At 42.6% G+C, this 15,322-nt stretch overlaps 1 protein-coding gene across 2 annotated transcripts in view; it reads left to right on the top strand.

Annotated features, from left to right (window-relative positions):
- LOC139582943 (beta-taxilin-like) overlaps positions 1-15,322 on the top strand; it is a 30,664-nt gene that overhangs the window by 2,308 nt on the left and 13,034 nt on the right. For both annotated transcript variants that reach the window (XM_071413455.1, XM_071413456.1), the window contains exons 3-4: positions 166-257; positions 905-1,075. In XM_071413455.1, the coding sequence (XP_071269556.1) occupies positions 166-257; positions 905-1,075 (263 nt within the window). The remainder of the gene's footprint in view (positions 1-165; positions 258-904; positions 1,076-15,322) is intronic.

Raw genomic sequence — 15,322 nt, forward strand, 5'->3', positions numbered from 1 at the left:
AGTTGTCAAGAAGCAATGGCTTTCATGCTGAGGAAATGGCTTCAGAAGATTATTTATTTTGAAGAAATGTATAGAATGATCCATGGTGGGCTTTTTCCATCCTTCTTTTTTTAATATCAGTCCTACTGGAAACAAACATTACATGATTTATCTCTATCCACACAGGAAAGGAGGGCACGCTACTAATGCAAAGTTTGAACAAGCTGCACACACCACAGGAGAAATTGGATGCTCTCCTCAAGAAGTATGCCGAACTGGTGAGTGTTCTCTTCTCCCCTCTATCAGCACACCAGAGAGTAGAGTCCTTCAGCACAGCAGTAACCAGCGGCAATAAAAACAGACGAGGGAAAGTTAAAAGGAAACAAATAAAAACACACAAATGAATCAACGGGGAAAACAGAGAGTGCCTGGTGAGATCTTGGAAGGGGTTCAGCCTCATACCGTGATGACCTAAATATTCTTCGCCTCCGGCAGCAAAAGCGAATCCGAACACAAGGTCATATGCCATGTGATACAGCTAGCTATAACATGGCTCTCTAATTCCTCGATAGAGATATCAAGAACACTATGCATTATGAATAATATTATCAAAGACATCGGCTCTCGCAGTAAGTTTCATGTTTGATAAATGGATAGTTCCTTAGGCCATCCTAATATACAGTTCATAGTATCACCAGGAAAAGGAAACAGAACGTATAAATAGATGTTGGGTGTCGAGATTAAACAAATATATACTCATCCATATCCACCCAGCCATACCAAATCCTCTTCGGGCATTTTTTCTGCTTTTAGTCACCTAGTCGGTTGTTAGCCAAAAGCAGCTTAAAGAGCCCAAGTCTGTACAGAGGGCAGAGGCTGTGATCCAATATAATGTATATAGCACATCTGTCTGCATGGTCCACAGCTGGAGGAGCGTCGGGGGGAACAGAAGCAGCTGAGGTTCCTGCAGAAGAAGCAGGGCCACGTGGGGAAGGAGAGGGACCAGCTCCAGTGCGAGCACAGCAGAGCCATCCTGGCCCGCAGCAAACTGGAGGGCCTCTGCAGGGAGCTCCAGAGGCACAACAAGACCCTCAAGGTTTGTGATCACTGCTCACTGCTCAGCTCAGCTTCAATTAACACTACACTAATTTAATCAACATAATGGGCTCAAGACCCTTTAGGTGGGTTCTCACAGCCCAGTCTAACTCCACTTTACACTAATCTACTCAACATTATGGGTTCAACACCTTCGGGGTGGGTGTTCATAAGACCAACTAGGTTTTGAACCCAGGTTATCCACATGACGTAAGACTATGTTAGAACATTGAGCTAAACCCTATAGGCATTAGCTCTGAAAGAAAGCATGAATCAGGTCTCAAGCAAGATTACGTACCACAATTCAATTTAATTTAATTCAAAGTGCTTTATTCGAAAGGGAAACAGATTTACGTTGCCAAATCAAGTGAAATAGATAATAAACAAAAGTGAAATAAACAATAAAAAATTAACAGTAAACATTACACTCACAAAAGTTTCAAAGTAATAGAAACATTTCAAAAGTCATATTATGGCAAGGTAACGATGTGCAAATAGTTGTGCAAATAGTTAAAATACAAAAGGGAAAATAAATAAACATAAATATGGGTTGTGTCACATTGGAATGCGCAGGAATGCGTAATAAGGTTTTTTATTACACCCAAATTACGGCGTGCCGTGTAAAGGCACGGGGACGAAGACCAAACAAACACGTACACAAAACACAGGGTTGAAACCCAAACAAAAGAGCGAGGAGTACCTCAAATAAATAACACAAACGCACAATGATTAACACACGGGACGAGACCCGTAATCATCTGCGCAATCCACAATGGCACGAAAGCCAAAACACACAGTACAGGTACTCACACTCACCAACTGACATTGTAACAATAATCGACAGGACACTGGTAAACCAAGGACACACTTATATAATTACTAATCACTGGGAATAGGGGCCAGATGTGCGTAATGAAAGTTCCGGAGGGATCCGTGACAGGTTGCCCTTTTCTTGTGGCAACAGGTCACAAATCTTGCTGCTGTGATGGCACACTGTTAAATAAAAAAAAAAAATTGGTTTTCAAATTCTTTGTGGGTCTGTGTAATCTTAGGGAAATATGTTTATTTTTTTTAATTTTTATTTCACCTTTATTTAACCAGGTAGGCTAGTTGAGAACAAGTTCTCATTTGCAACTGCGACCTGGCCAAGATAAAGCATAGCAGTGTGAACAGACAACACAGAGTTACACATGGAGTAAACAATAAACAAGTCAATAACATGGTAGAAAAAAAGAGAATCTATATACAATGTGTGCAAAAGGCATGAGGTAGGCAATAAATCGAATAATTACAATTTAGCAGATTAACACTGGAGTGATAAATCATCAGATGATCATGTGCAAGAAGAGATATTGGTACTGGTGTGCAAAAGAGCAGAAAAGTAAATAAATAAAAGCAGTATGGGGGGTGAGGTAGGTAAATTGGGTGGGTAGTTTACAGATGGACTATGTACAGCTGCAGCGATCGGTTAGCTGCTCGGATAGCAGATTTTTAAAGTTGTTGAGGGAGATAAAAGTCTCCAACTTCAGAGATTTTTGCAATTCGTTCCAGTCGCAGGCAGCAGAGAACTGGAAGGAAAGGCGTCCAAATGAGGTTTTAGCTTTAGGGATGATCAGTGAGATACACCTGCTGGAGCGCGTGCTGCGGGTGGGTGTAGCCATCGTGACCAGTGAACTGAGATAAGGCGGCACTTTACCTAGCATAGCCTTGTAGATGACCTGGAGCCAGTGGGTCTGACGACGAACATGTAGCGAGGGCCAGCCGACTAGGGCATACAGGTCGCAGTGGTGGGTCGTATAAGGTGCTTTAGTAACAAAACGAATGGCACTGTGATAAACTGCATCCAGTTTGCTGAGTAGAGTGTTGGAAGCTATTTTGTAGATGACATCGCCGAAGTCGAGGATCGGTAGGATAGTCAGTTTTACTAGGGTAAGTTTGGCGGCGTGAGTGAAGGAGGCTTTGTTGCGGAATAGAAAGCCGATTCTTGATTTGATTTTGGATTGGAGATGTTTGATATGAGTCTGGAAGGAGAGTTTGCAGTCTAGCCAGACACCTAGGTACTTATAGATGTCCACATATTCTAGGTCGGAACCGTCCAGGGTGGTGATGCTAGTCGGGCGTGCGGGTAGCGAACGGTTGAAAAGCATGCATTTGGTTTTACTAGCGTTTAAGAGCAGTTGGAGGCCACGGAAGGAGTGTTGTATGGCATTGAAGCTCGTTTGGAGGTTAGATAGCACAGTGTCCAAGGAAGGGCCGGAAGTATATAGAATGGTGTCGTCTGCGTAGAGGTGGATCAGGGAGTCGCCCGCAGCAAGAGCAACATCATTGATGTATACAGAGAAAAGAGTCGGCCCGAGAATTGAACCCTGTGGTACCCCCATAGAGACTGCCAGAGGACCGGACAACATGCCCTCCGATTTGACACACTGAACTCTGTCTGCAAAGTAGTTGGTGAACCAGGCAAGGCAGTCATTAGAAAAACCGAGGCTACTGAGTCTGCCGATAAGAATATGGTGATTGACAGAGTCGAAAGCCTTGGCCAGGTCGATGAAGACGGCTGCACAGTAATGTCTTTTATCGATGGCGGTTATGATGTCGTTTAGTACCTTGAGCGTGGCTGAGGTGCATCCGTGACCGGCTCGGAAACCGGATTGCACAGCGGAGAAGGTACGGTGGGATTCGAGATGGTCAGTGATCTGTTTGTTGACTTGGCTTTCGAAGACCTTAGATAGGCAGGGCAGGATGGATATAGGTCTGTAACAGTTTGGGTCCAGGGTGTCTCCCCCTTTGAAGAGGGGGATGACCGCGGCAGCTTTCCAATCCTTGGGGATCTCAGATGATACGAAGGAGAGGTTGAACAGGCTGGTAATAGGGGGTGCGACAATGGCGGCGGACAGTTTCAGAAATAGGGGGTCCAGATTGTCAAGCCCAGCTGATTTGTATGGGTCCAGGTTTTCCAGCTCTTTCAGAACATCTGCTATCTGGATTTGGGTAAAGGAGAAGCTGGGGAGGCTTGGGCGAGTAGCAGCGGGGGGGGCGGGGCTGTTGGCCAAGGTTGGAGTCGCCAGGAAGAAGGCATGGCCAGCCATTGAGAAATGCTTGTTGAAGTCTTCGATTATCACGGATTTATCGGTGGTGACCGTGTTACCTAGCCTCAGTGCAGTGGGCAGCTGGGAGGAGGTGCTCTTGTTCTCCATGGACTTTACAGTATCCCAGAACTTTTTGGAGTTAGAGCTACAGGATGCGAATTTCTGCTTGAAAAAGCTGGCCTTTGCTTTCCTGACTGACTGCGTGTATTGGTTCCTGACTTCCCTGAACAGTTGCATATCGCGGGGGCTCTTCGATGCTATTGCAGTTCGCCACAGGATGTTTTTGTGCTGGTCGAGGGCAGTCAGGTCTGGAGTGAACCAAGGGCTATATCTGTTCTTGGTTCTGCATTTTTTGAACGGAGCATGCTTGTCTAATATGGTGAGGAAGTAACATTTAAAGAATGACCAGGCATCCTCAACTGACGGGATGAGGTCAATATCCTTCCAGGGTACCCGGGCCAGGTCGATTAGAAAGGCCTGCTCGCAGAAGTGTTTTAGGGAGCGTTTGACAGTGATGAGGGGTGGTCGTTTGACCGCAGACCCGTGGCGGATACAGGCAATGAGGCAGTGATCGCTGAGATCTTGATTGAAGACAGCAGAGGTGTATTTGGAGGGCAGGTTGGTCAGGATAATGTCTATTAGGGTGCCCATGTTTACGGATTTAGGGTTGTACCTGGTGGGTTCCTTGATGATTTGTGTGAGATTGAGGGCATCAAGCTTGGATTGTAGGACTGCCGGGGTGTTAAGCATATCCCAGTTTAGGTCACCTAACAGAACAAACTCTGAAGCTAGATGGGGAGCGATCAATTCACAGATGGTGTCCAGGGCACAGCTGGGAGCTGAGGGGGGTCGGTAGCAGGCGGCAACAGTGAGAGACTTATTTCTGGAGAGATTAATTTTTAAAATTAGAAGTTCGAACTGTTTGGGCATAGACCTGGAAAGTATGACAGAACTTTGCAGGCTATCTCTGCAGTAGATTGCAACTCCTCCCCCTTTGGCAGTTCTATCTTGACGGAAAGTGTTATAGTTGGGTATGGAAATCTCAGAATTTTTGGTGGCCTTCCTAAGCCAGGATTCGGACACGGCAAGGACATCAGGATTGGCAGAGTGTGCTAAAGCGGTGAGTAAGGCAAACTTAGGGAGGAGGCTTCTGATGTTGACATGCATGAGGCCAAGGCTTTTTCGATCGCAGAAGTCAACAAATGAGGGTGACTGGGGACATGCAGGGCCTGGGTTTACCTCCACATCACCCGAGGAACAGAGGAGTAGTAGGATGAGGGTGCGGCTAAAGGCTATCAAAACTGGTCGCCTAGAGCGTTGGGGACAAAGAATAAAAGGAGCAGATTTATGGGCGTGGTAGAATAGATTCTGGGCATAATGTGCAGACAGGGGTATGGAGGGGCGCGGGTACAGCGGAGGCAAGCCCAGGCACTGGGTGATGATAAGAGAGGTTGTATCTCTGGACATGCTGGTCTCAATGGGTGAGGTCACCGCATGTGTGGGGGGTGGGACAAAGGGGGTATCAGAGGTACGGAGAGTGGAACTACAGGGTCCATTGCAAACCAAAACAATGACAATGAAAACTAGCCTGAACAACAGTATGCAAGGCATATTGATATTTGAGAGAGACATACAATAAGGCATAAAGTGATTGCAGGTCTTGATTGGGAGAGCTAGCTAAAACAACAGGTAAGATAACAGCAGCAATAACAGGGTGCTAGTCTGACACAGCAACAACAGGTAAAAAATGGCGATGACTAGGCAGAGAGGGTCGGATTAACTACACACAGATCCTGAGTTAAAGCACAGAGCCGACAGATAAGACACAAATAAACAGAATGGAGTACCGTGAATTAATGGACAGTCAAGCATGCATCAGCTATGTAGCCACGTGATCATAGTGTCCAGGGGGCAGCCGTAGATGGAGCAGAGGAGGCCTCCACTAAGCTAGCACGCGGCGTGTAAAGTTAGTAGCCCGGGGGGTGGTCTGCTCAGACGGAGGGGGTCTGCTCAGACGTGGTTGTGTCGACAGAGAATCCAAGCCAGATGGCGATGGCGAAAGAGAGGTTGTGAATTGTAGAATAGTGTTTGCTAACTGGTGCTAGCTTCGTGGCAGTGGCACTAGCTCTTCAGCTAGCCGGCAGATGGGCCTAGCTCGAGGCTAGCTCAAGGCTAACTGGTGCTTGCTTCGGGACAGAGGTGTTAGCCAGTAGTAGCCACTCGGTTGCAGCTAGCTAGCTGTGGTGATACGGTGTAATTGTCCAGAGCTTGCGTCAGGAATCCGGTGATGTGGTAGAGAAAAAGCAGTCCTATATGCTCTGGGTTGATATCGCGCTTGCAGCTAGCCGGCAGATGGGCCTAGCTCGAGGCTAGCTCAAGGCTAACTGGTGCTTGCTTCGGGACAGAGGTGTTAGCCAGTAGTAGCCACTCGGTTGCAGCTAGCTAGCTGTGATGATACGGTGTAATTGTCCAGAGCTTGCGTCAGGAATCCGGTGATGTGGTAGAGAAAAAGCAGTCCTATATGCTCTGGGTTGATATCGCGCTTGCAGACTGGCAGGTATCGGCCCGGTATTGAAGCTGGCTGTGTCCGAGTTAAGGGCGAAGACCGCAGCAGTGGCTAACTGACTACTAGCTAGTAGCTAGTTATCTGGCTAGCTTCTGATTGGGGTTAGTTTACGGTTCTAAAGTATATAAAAAATAGCAGGTCCGTACCACATTGGGTGAGGCGGAATGTAGGAATGTATATTCAGTTCCTCGATGGAAAGTGAAATTAAAATAAATACGAAATGTATACGAAAAATACGAATACTATTTACACGGGACAAGACAGGACAAAGACACATCCGACTGCTACGCCATTCTTGGATACAATGTGTCTCTAATATGGTCATATATTTGGCAGGAGGTTAGGAAGTGCAGCTCAGTTTTCACCTCATGTTGTGGACAGTGTGCACATAGCCTGTCTTCTCTTGAGAGCCATGTCTGCCTACAGCGGCCTCTCAATAGAAAGGCTATGCTCACTAAGTCTGTACAAAGTCAAAGCTTTCCTTAAGTCAAAGCTTTCAGTCACTGTGGTCATGTATTCTGCCACTATGTACTCTGCTTAGAGCCAAATAGCATTCCAGTTTGCTCAGTTTTTTGGTAAATTCTTTCCAATGTTTCAAGTAATTATCTTTTTGTTTTCTCATGATTAGGTTATGTCTAATTATGTTATTGTTGCTATCCTGGGGCTCTGTGAGGTCTGTTTGTGAATAGAGCCCCAGGACCAGCTTGCTTAGGGGGCTCTTCTCTAGGTTAATCTCTCTGTAGGGGATGGCTTTGTTATGAAAGGTGTGAAAATCGCTTCCTTTTAGGTGGTTGTAGAATTTAACAGCTCTTTCCTGGATTTTGATGTTGAATTTTATGTTCCTTTTGATGGCGTAGAAGGCCCTTCTTGTCTAGTCTCTCAAATCGTTCACAGCTTTGTGGAAGTTACCTGTGGTGCTGATGTTTATGCCGAGGTAGATATTGTTTATGTGCTCTAGGGCAACAGTGTCTAGATTGAATTTGTGGTCCTGGCAAGTGGACCTTTTTTGGAACACTATTATTTTTGTCTTGCTGAGATTTACTGTCAGGGCCCAGGTCTGACAGAATTTGTGCAGAAGATATAGGTGCTGCTGTAGGCCCTCCCTGGTTGGGGACAGAAGTACCAGATCAGCAAACAGTAGACATTTGACTTCAGATTCTAGCAGGGTGAGGCCGGGTGCTGCAAACTGTTCTAGTGCCCTCGCCAATTCGTTGATATATAAGTTGACGATGGTGGGGCTCATGCTGCATCCCTGTCTCACCCCACAGCATTGTGGAAATAAATGTGTGTTTCTTTTGTCAATTTTAACTGCACACACCCACTCTGCTACAGCTCCACCTCAGCCAACCCAAGATTGTTGAATGTCACAGTTAACACCTTCTCACAAATAACTGTCCTGATGATGCAGAGGTTGTTAAATCTGCTCTTCAAAACTCCCTAGTGTCAACCCTTGTCACATGTGCTCCCTCTCTGGCCTCTAGGTCACCAGGCTGCTCATTACGGCACACACCTGTCACCATCGTTACGCGCACCTGCGTGTCATCAGACTCACCTGGACTCCATCACTTCCCTGATTACCTTCCCTATATATGTAACTCCCTTTGGTTCCTTCCCCATGTTAAGCGGAGCAGCACAGAGGAACAAAAGAGCAGACTCAGACCAGAAAACAGGGATGAATGAATCAAGATATTTACTGTAACAGGGAGAGATGAAGTGCAGATCCAGGGAAGTTCGGATGAGTTGTGGGAAACCAGATGTGGAGGCTGAGGTTGGAGTGAGCTAGGCTGGGACAGGGTAAACAGGTCCGGAGGGGAATCCAAGGGAGTGATGGTGAGTTGAGTCCAGAACAGAGTAGCAGGGTGGTGAGATGTGGAACAGGAGACAGAATCAGGGTGGCAAAACTGCAGTGAGAGGATAAACAGCGTCAAGCAGGGAAGCAGGTACAGCAGGGTAACAGGATCTTGAATAATAATAATGGCTAGAAGCATAAACTGACTGAGCATAGATTACGATCTGGCAGAGTGGAAGTGGCAGAACTGAGTATTTGTAGAGGTCTCGATAATGGAACGAGTTGCAGCTGGTAGGGATCTGCTCTGACTCCAGCACACCTATCTCCAACCACACAAACAGAAAGGGAGGGGGGAGAGAGAGAGTGTACTGGGGGAATGGCTGCAGGTCAAGCAGACACCGGATGACCACTAGGGGGTGTGCCAGGAGCAGATGTGACACCCCAGGCGTCATTGTTTCTGTTTCTGTGTCATGTCTGCGTTGTTTGTGTTTTCTTGTTTTGTATGATGTTACGTTTATTTATTAAAACACTCACTCCCTGAACTTGCTTCCCGACTATCAGCGCACTCGTTACAGCCCTAGCTATATGGAAACACAGTTCCCAAAAAATAACATTAGAGCTCACATTAACATAATCACTGGCGACACACTGGTGCATTAATGGAAAAAGCCCATTACCCATCAAGTTTCTATTAATGTCTTGCTGGTGGTAGCTGTGAGTATTGAAACTCAAATAGACTTGATGAGGAAAATAAGACATCAAATGCAGGTGAAAATGTTACTGTCAATGCCTGTCAACTATACTCGTTGGATAAATCCATTTGAATTCAATCACTTTTTGACAGCATCCCTTTTGATTTAAACAAAACTTTTCGGACATGTTTGCCAATGGAAGAAGAGGTCAGAAAGTGACTTTTTGTACCTGAATGGAAAAACATTCAGGAGATAAAGTGTTCAAAGTTGACCCATTTTGCATACCCCACCATACCATGAGACATCCATGTCTCCATCATTGGAAAATATAAATGGTTGAGTTTGATATCACTTAAACACTTACAAACAGGGTTGTCAAACTATTTTATAATTTCTTTAAAAATAAAATTGTTCTAATCATATATGTTGTTGCTTTGACCATACTTTACGTCATCTGAGGTTTTTGTGTTGTGCCCGCCATCGCTTGAGACACAACATGCTCTTGGGTGTCATTTCATTCATAGAAATATAATTAATAGAATGGATATATCCCTTCAGACCACTGTAATTTAGCTGGTACACCATTGAAATTGAATTGAAATTGTAACTTCTAATTACAACCACAAAGATAGCCACCAGTCCACCCAACGTCCAATTTCAACTTAAATCTATATTTCTATGATTTCAATAGGTTTCCTATGTAGGATTAACAGTATAATTTTAAACAACACATATTTGCATTCAAGGCTACATTATCTGATGTGTAGACATCCACCCATCTTTGTGGTACCATTTGAAAGTTGTAATTTCGAATTTATTCCAATTTTAGTAAATTTATCAGCCACCCTGTATTCAAAAGCATGTTGTGTCTCAACCGATGGCAGACACAACACAAAAACCTCAGATTATGTGAAATAAGGTCTAAGCTACAACATCTGTTAATATGAAAAATCTGAGTTTCCAATAAAAAATTAAAAAATTGACGTTAAAGGTAAAAATATGAAATGTATATTAAAAAAAAATAGTTTTTTCAATCAATCTATTTTCCAATGAGGAAGACATGGATGTCTCATCGTATGGTGGGATATGCAAAATAGGTGAACTTTGAGCAGCTTTATCTCTTGAATGGTTTGGCATGGGCAAATACGTATGGAAGGTTTCATTCAAATTATAAGGGGTGCTGTCAAAAAGTGATTGAATTCAAATGTCTTTACCCCACTGTAGAAATGTGCTTAAAAATACATTCTACTGGTATTGTCATTTGAAAAGTTGGATGCTTAAAGGCGCCACTCCCAAAAAGCCTTGACTCCCTGAGTCAGAGGGATCTCAATGTGAGGGGGTCATAGCTCAATTAGGCCTTACATGGGTGAGTGTCCTGTTACATCTATAAATAATAGATTGACATACGGTATGTTTAGTCATCCCATTATATGTGGCTCGTGTGTAACATTTCAAAGAAAGAGCATGACCAATGGCACTACCTAATTTTAGCAAAGGTCACAGGTTTAGCACAATGAAAGCTTTCTATTGTGAGTTGACACATTGCCACTGCTGTTCTTCCTCTCAAAAGGTGAAACCTCTTCAGCTAAACTCTAGGTATTGATCAAGTTTATGCCTTAATCAACATAAATGAAACCGCTGTTCACTTATCCTTTGATTCACAGCCAATAATTATGTACACAGTTTGGCCATTTGATTTGTTAATGAATCATAAATCACCCTATAAGTCAATGGCATAATGCTCAATGATCTGTAAACAAATAGTCCCTTTTTACTGAATCAGTGTCCTATCTATTGTGCAACCCTTACACAATCTCTGGGACGTATTGAATCTCCTGTTCTGCTCCCCTTGGGAGGTAATTGGACTCCATGTCGCTCTCCCTCTCTCGTCTCTCACCGCCACAAGGCACTTCGTGTTCGTGTGTGTGTGTGTGTGTGTGTGTGTGTGTGTGTGTGTGTGTGTGTGTGTGTGTGTGTGTGTGTGTGTGTGTGTGTGTGTGTGTGTGTGTGTGTGTGTGTGTGTGTGTGTGTGTGTGTGATTCCCACTCAGAGAGGAGACCCCTCAGACACAGGGCACCGGTGACGCGGCTGTCTGACAAGAGGGATGGTTTCATTGGGCTTTTGTGGCATCTGCTCTTCGACTATAAATCAAAGGCGAGAGAAAGAGGCTCTAATGCCTTGACCCATCTCTTTCTGCTCCTTCTAGCATCTTCACATTTCAAGATATAGAGGAAATCAGGGTTAGAGCAGAGTTAGGATGATCATTTGACTGTTGGGTATAATCGATTAATATGCAGATTTGTGTAAATAGCCAACTCTTTATACATCCTAAATCAATCAAACAAACAATATACAAAAATCTGAACAAGAATCCTACATGCTAACAAAAGTAAATCAAAATGTGCTCATCTGAATTGGAATGTGACAGCTGTTGAAAGTGGAAGATCATGTCTTGTCATCTGGTAGCTCATTATGTAAGATAGAGTCTGAGGAGGCTTGGCATTAATGTGCTTTGCTCCTTTAGTTGTAAGAGCTCTGTATTTGTGCACTTATCGGTGGGTGTAATTGCGTTACAGTACATTTCCCATGTTGGAGCTTATGCCTGTGTCATTTGTAAACACAGTCAAATAAACAGCCATGTCTTAAGATAGAAACTCTGGCAATGCTTGGTTTGCTTCTCATAAGCTAAGTCTGGAAACTGGCATTTCACAATCCTGACCCCAGCAACTGAATGTTTTTTGTGACACATTTTTTATTTTGTTTATTTTTTATCGAGTGGGGTTTACAGGTACCAAAATACAATCAAATAAATACCTACATATAAAACCCCAACGCATTATATTGTTCTTTACAGAGTCAAGTAAATTTGTCCAGGCCTCAATTGTTCCTTGACTAGCACCATTCATTTTCGCTGGTGATAATTCTGATGTTATAACATCTAATAGTAACTGTATCCACTGGTTAAATGGGAGAGAGTGAGTGCTGTCTGCCAGCAGTAATCTTCTTTGATTGATTGAGAAGTTCAAGGGGCTACCATCGTTAAGTAACGTAATAGAAGCAAAGCATTGAATATTTAAATTCACTTCTAAATTAATTTTGTAACTTTGCCCCAGAAGCATTCAACTGCAGGGTACTCCCACATCATATGAAGGAATGTACCTACCTGATTTAGGGGACACAGTGAAACAGATAGGGAGTTGGTGCCAATTTAATCGTAAAATGTTTCCTTGGTGTTAAATACAGTCTGTGAACAAACTTAAAATGTATAAATTGATGGTTCAGATTACGGGATGCCAAGTTCATATTTTTCCATATTCTGTTCCAGTTAAAAGATGGTTGAGATTCAATGAGATTTGTGGACTATGGTTTTTTAATGGCTAGCTCAGAATAATAATAATACATAATAATACATATTATAGAGATCAGTCCTTTCGGGAGCCCAGATCATCATTGGATGGTAGTTGGGTTTCCAAAGGACTCCATAGTTGTAAATATAGAAAAGAAGCAGTTGCCTGGTAATGTGTGTGTCTTTAAAATCTTAGAATCATCTCAAACCATTACCGTCCATGATATTGGTAAGGTTACAGATTCCACATTTGGACCATTGGGGGGATGCAAAAGGCCACCCTCCAGATCGCAAGGCATTATTGTAACATATTAGAGTATGGGCATGCCATTTTGATTCAAGTTACCTTTTTTTTTCAATTTTGCGGATTGGGCGAAATGCTAGTACCTGGAAATACAATTTACAGTTTGGTACGGATAGTCCTCCTACGTATTTCCCTCTTTGTAAATGTGTTAATTGTATCCGAGACCATTTACCTTCCCATATACATTTTGAAACAGCACTGTGAATTTTATCCCAACAGCCAGAAGGAGAAGCCATGGGAAGCATTGAACTACAGAAATTCAGCCTTGATATTCTGTCAGTTAAAGAAACTGGGACATTATTCCATCTACTGAGGTTGGATTGAATTGATTTGAGCGTTCTGTTAAAGTTCTGGCAATGGTTTTATCTAAGGAAGGAAATGTATATTTTCCCAAATATTTAAAATGGGAAACAATTGGTATTCCAATTGTTTCCCAAGTAGAGATGGAGTCCATTGGAGTCTTGAGAGGCAGTAGGGATGATTTTGGTAGAGACATTTTATAGCTTGAGATTAAGCTGAATTTATCCATGAGTTTCAATTTGTTTTGGAACAATTGAGATACATTGGCTGGATAGAGTAAAATATTGTCAGCGTATAATGAGATGAAGTGATCAGATTTTAAGGAAATTTGTGTCATTTCCGTTGATAGACAAATTGTCTGTGCCAGGGGTTCCATGGATAATAAGAATAGCAGAGGCAAAATTGGATCGCCTTGTCTGCTGCTTCTAGTGATTCTGAACGAAGCAGAACAGATATTGTCTGTTATAACTATGGATGAGGGATTGGCATATAGTATTTCAAACATATTAATGAAACTGGAGCCAATTCCCATATGTTCCAAGACAGACCAGAGATATGACCATACTAGAGTATTAAAACTTCTTCTGCATCGAGAGATAATACAGCCCAAGGAGCTGTTGTTTCTGATGAAGCATCTAAGATATAATAGACGACAGAGGTTATCTGAGGATAAACACTTAACAAACTCGCTTTGAGCCAATTTGGATAAGTAAGTCTCGAGATGGGACAACAACATTTTAGAAAACTGTTTAATATATGTGTTTATCAAAGAAATGGAGCAAAAGTGAGAACACTGGGTGGCATCCTGACCTTTTTTTAATAAAAGCTAAATTAGTCCTGTATACACCTCTCCCAAATGAACCTTTGTGAATGGCTGTATTAATAATTTCGAGCAATAGTGGACCTAATTGATTACAACATTTTAAATAGACCTCAGGAGGAATACTGTCCCATCCAGGTGATTAGCCTGTATTAATGATATCCAATGCCCCTTTCAGTTCATTGAGAGAGATTTGTGCTCCCAGTGAGGTGGTTTCCTCTGATGAGAGAAGAGGAGTTCTTAATTATTTTATAAATGACTTAGTCTTCCTTGGTGTGGATTTAAAATCGGGTGTACAGTTCTTTATAGAAGCGGGAAATCTGTGATGGATTAATCTGAGTTCTGATCATAATTCCCCTGTTTTAGATGCAATAGTTGCTATATCAGCTAATTGATCATGACAGCATAGCTTGTTGGCCAGTAAACGACTGGGATGATTACCATGGAAGTAATGGTTGAGTCTTACTTGATGGATGGCAAATTCTGCTGTCTATCGTATCAATAAATTAAGTTTTGTCTTGACTTTGGAAAGCATAATAGCTACCTGGTCTGAAAAGAGTGTTTGTTGAAAACGTTCTAACACAGTTAACAACATTTGGAAATATATTTCCTTTAATTGTGATTTATTTAACCCAGATACAAATGCGGTTGCATTCTTTTTAATAAAACCTTTGGTGGCATCCCATAGAATCCAGGGGTCATCAACTGAATTTTTATAGATCGTTATGAATTTTGTTCAATTTCAAATTGATCACAGAATGTAGGATTTTGTAGTACTGAAATGTTGAAACACCATCTTGTGGCTCTTTTAGGAGATTCAGAAATTTGGCAGTAGTAAGCGTGGTGGTCAGACAAGCGCATATGTCTAATGTCCATTTTCTTAATTAAAGAAAATACAGTTGCAGATAATAGTATGAAATCGATTTGTGAGAATGATTTATGCCTGTTTGAGTAGAAAGGAAAGGAAAAAGGAAAGGACACCTAGTCAGTCGTACAACTGAAATGTGTCATTCGCATTTAACCCAACCCCTCTGAATTGTACTCTTTTGTTTTAAAATGATGTGCTCACCAGACATCAATGAGATTCTAATCAGAGAGTATATGCTGGAGAGCCTTGGTTGCATATGGATTGTATTTGGTCTTATTAAAATTGTCCCACATGTCCAAAATGGCATTCATGTCTGTCCCAATAACCAGATGAAATTAAGTTAATTCTAACAATATGCTGTTCAGAGAATCAAAAATCATAGGATCATATGAATTTGGAGCGTACACATTAATAAAGGCAATTTTCTATCCATTATGGACACCTTTAAGTAAAGTGATAATGCATTCTTGGTCT

Source organism: Salvelinus alpinus, chromosome 8 (assembly GCF_045679555.1).
Source record: "Salvelinus alpinus chromosome 8, SLU_Salpinus.1, whole genome shotgun sequence".
Classification (NCBI taxonomy): domain Eukaryota; kingdom Metazoa; phylum Chordata; class Actinopteri; order Salmoniformes; family Salmonidae; genus Salvelinus; species Salvelinus alpinus.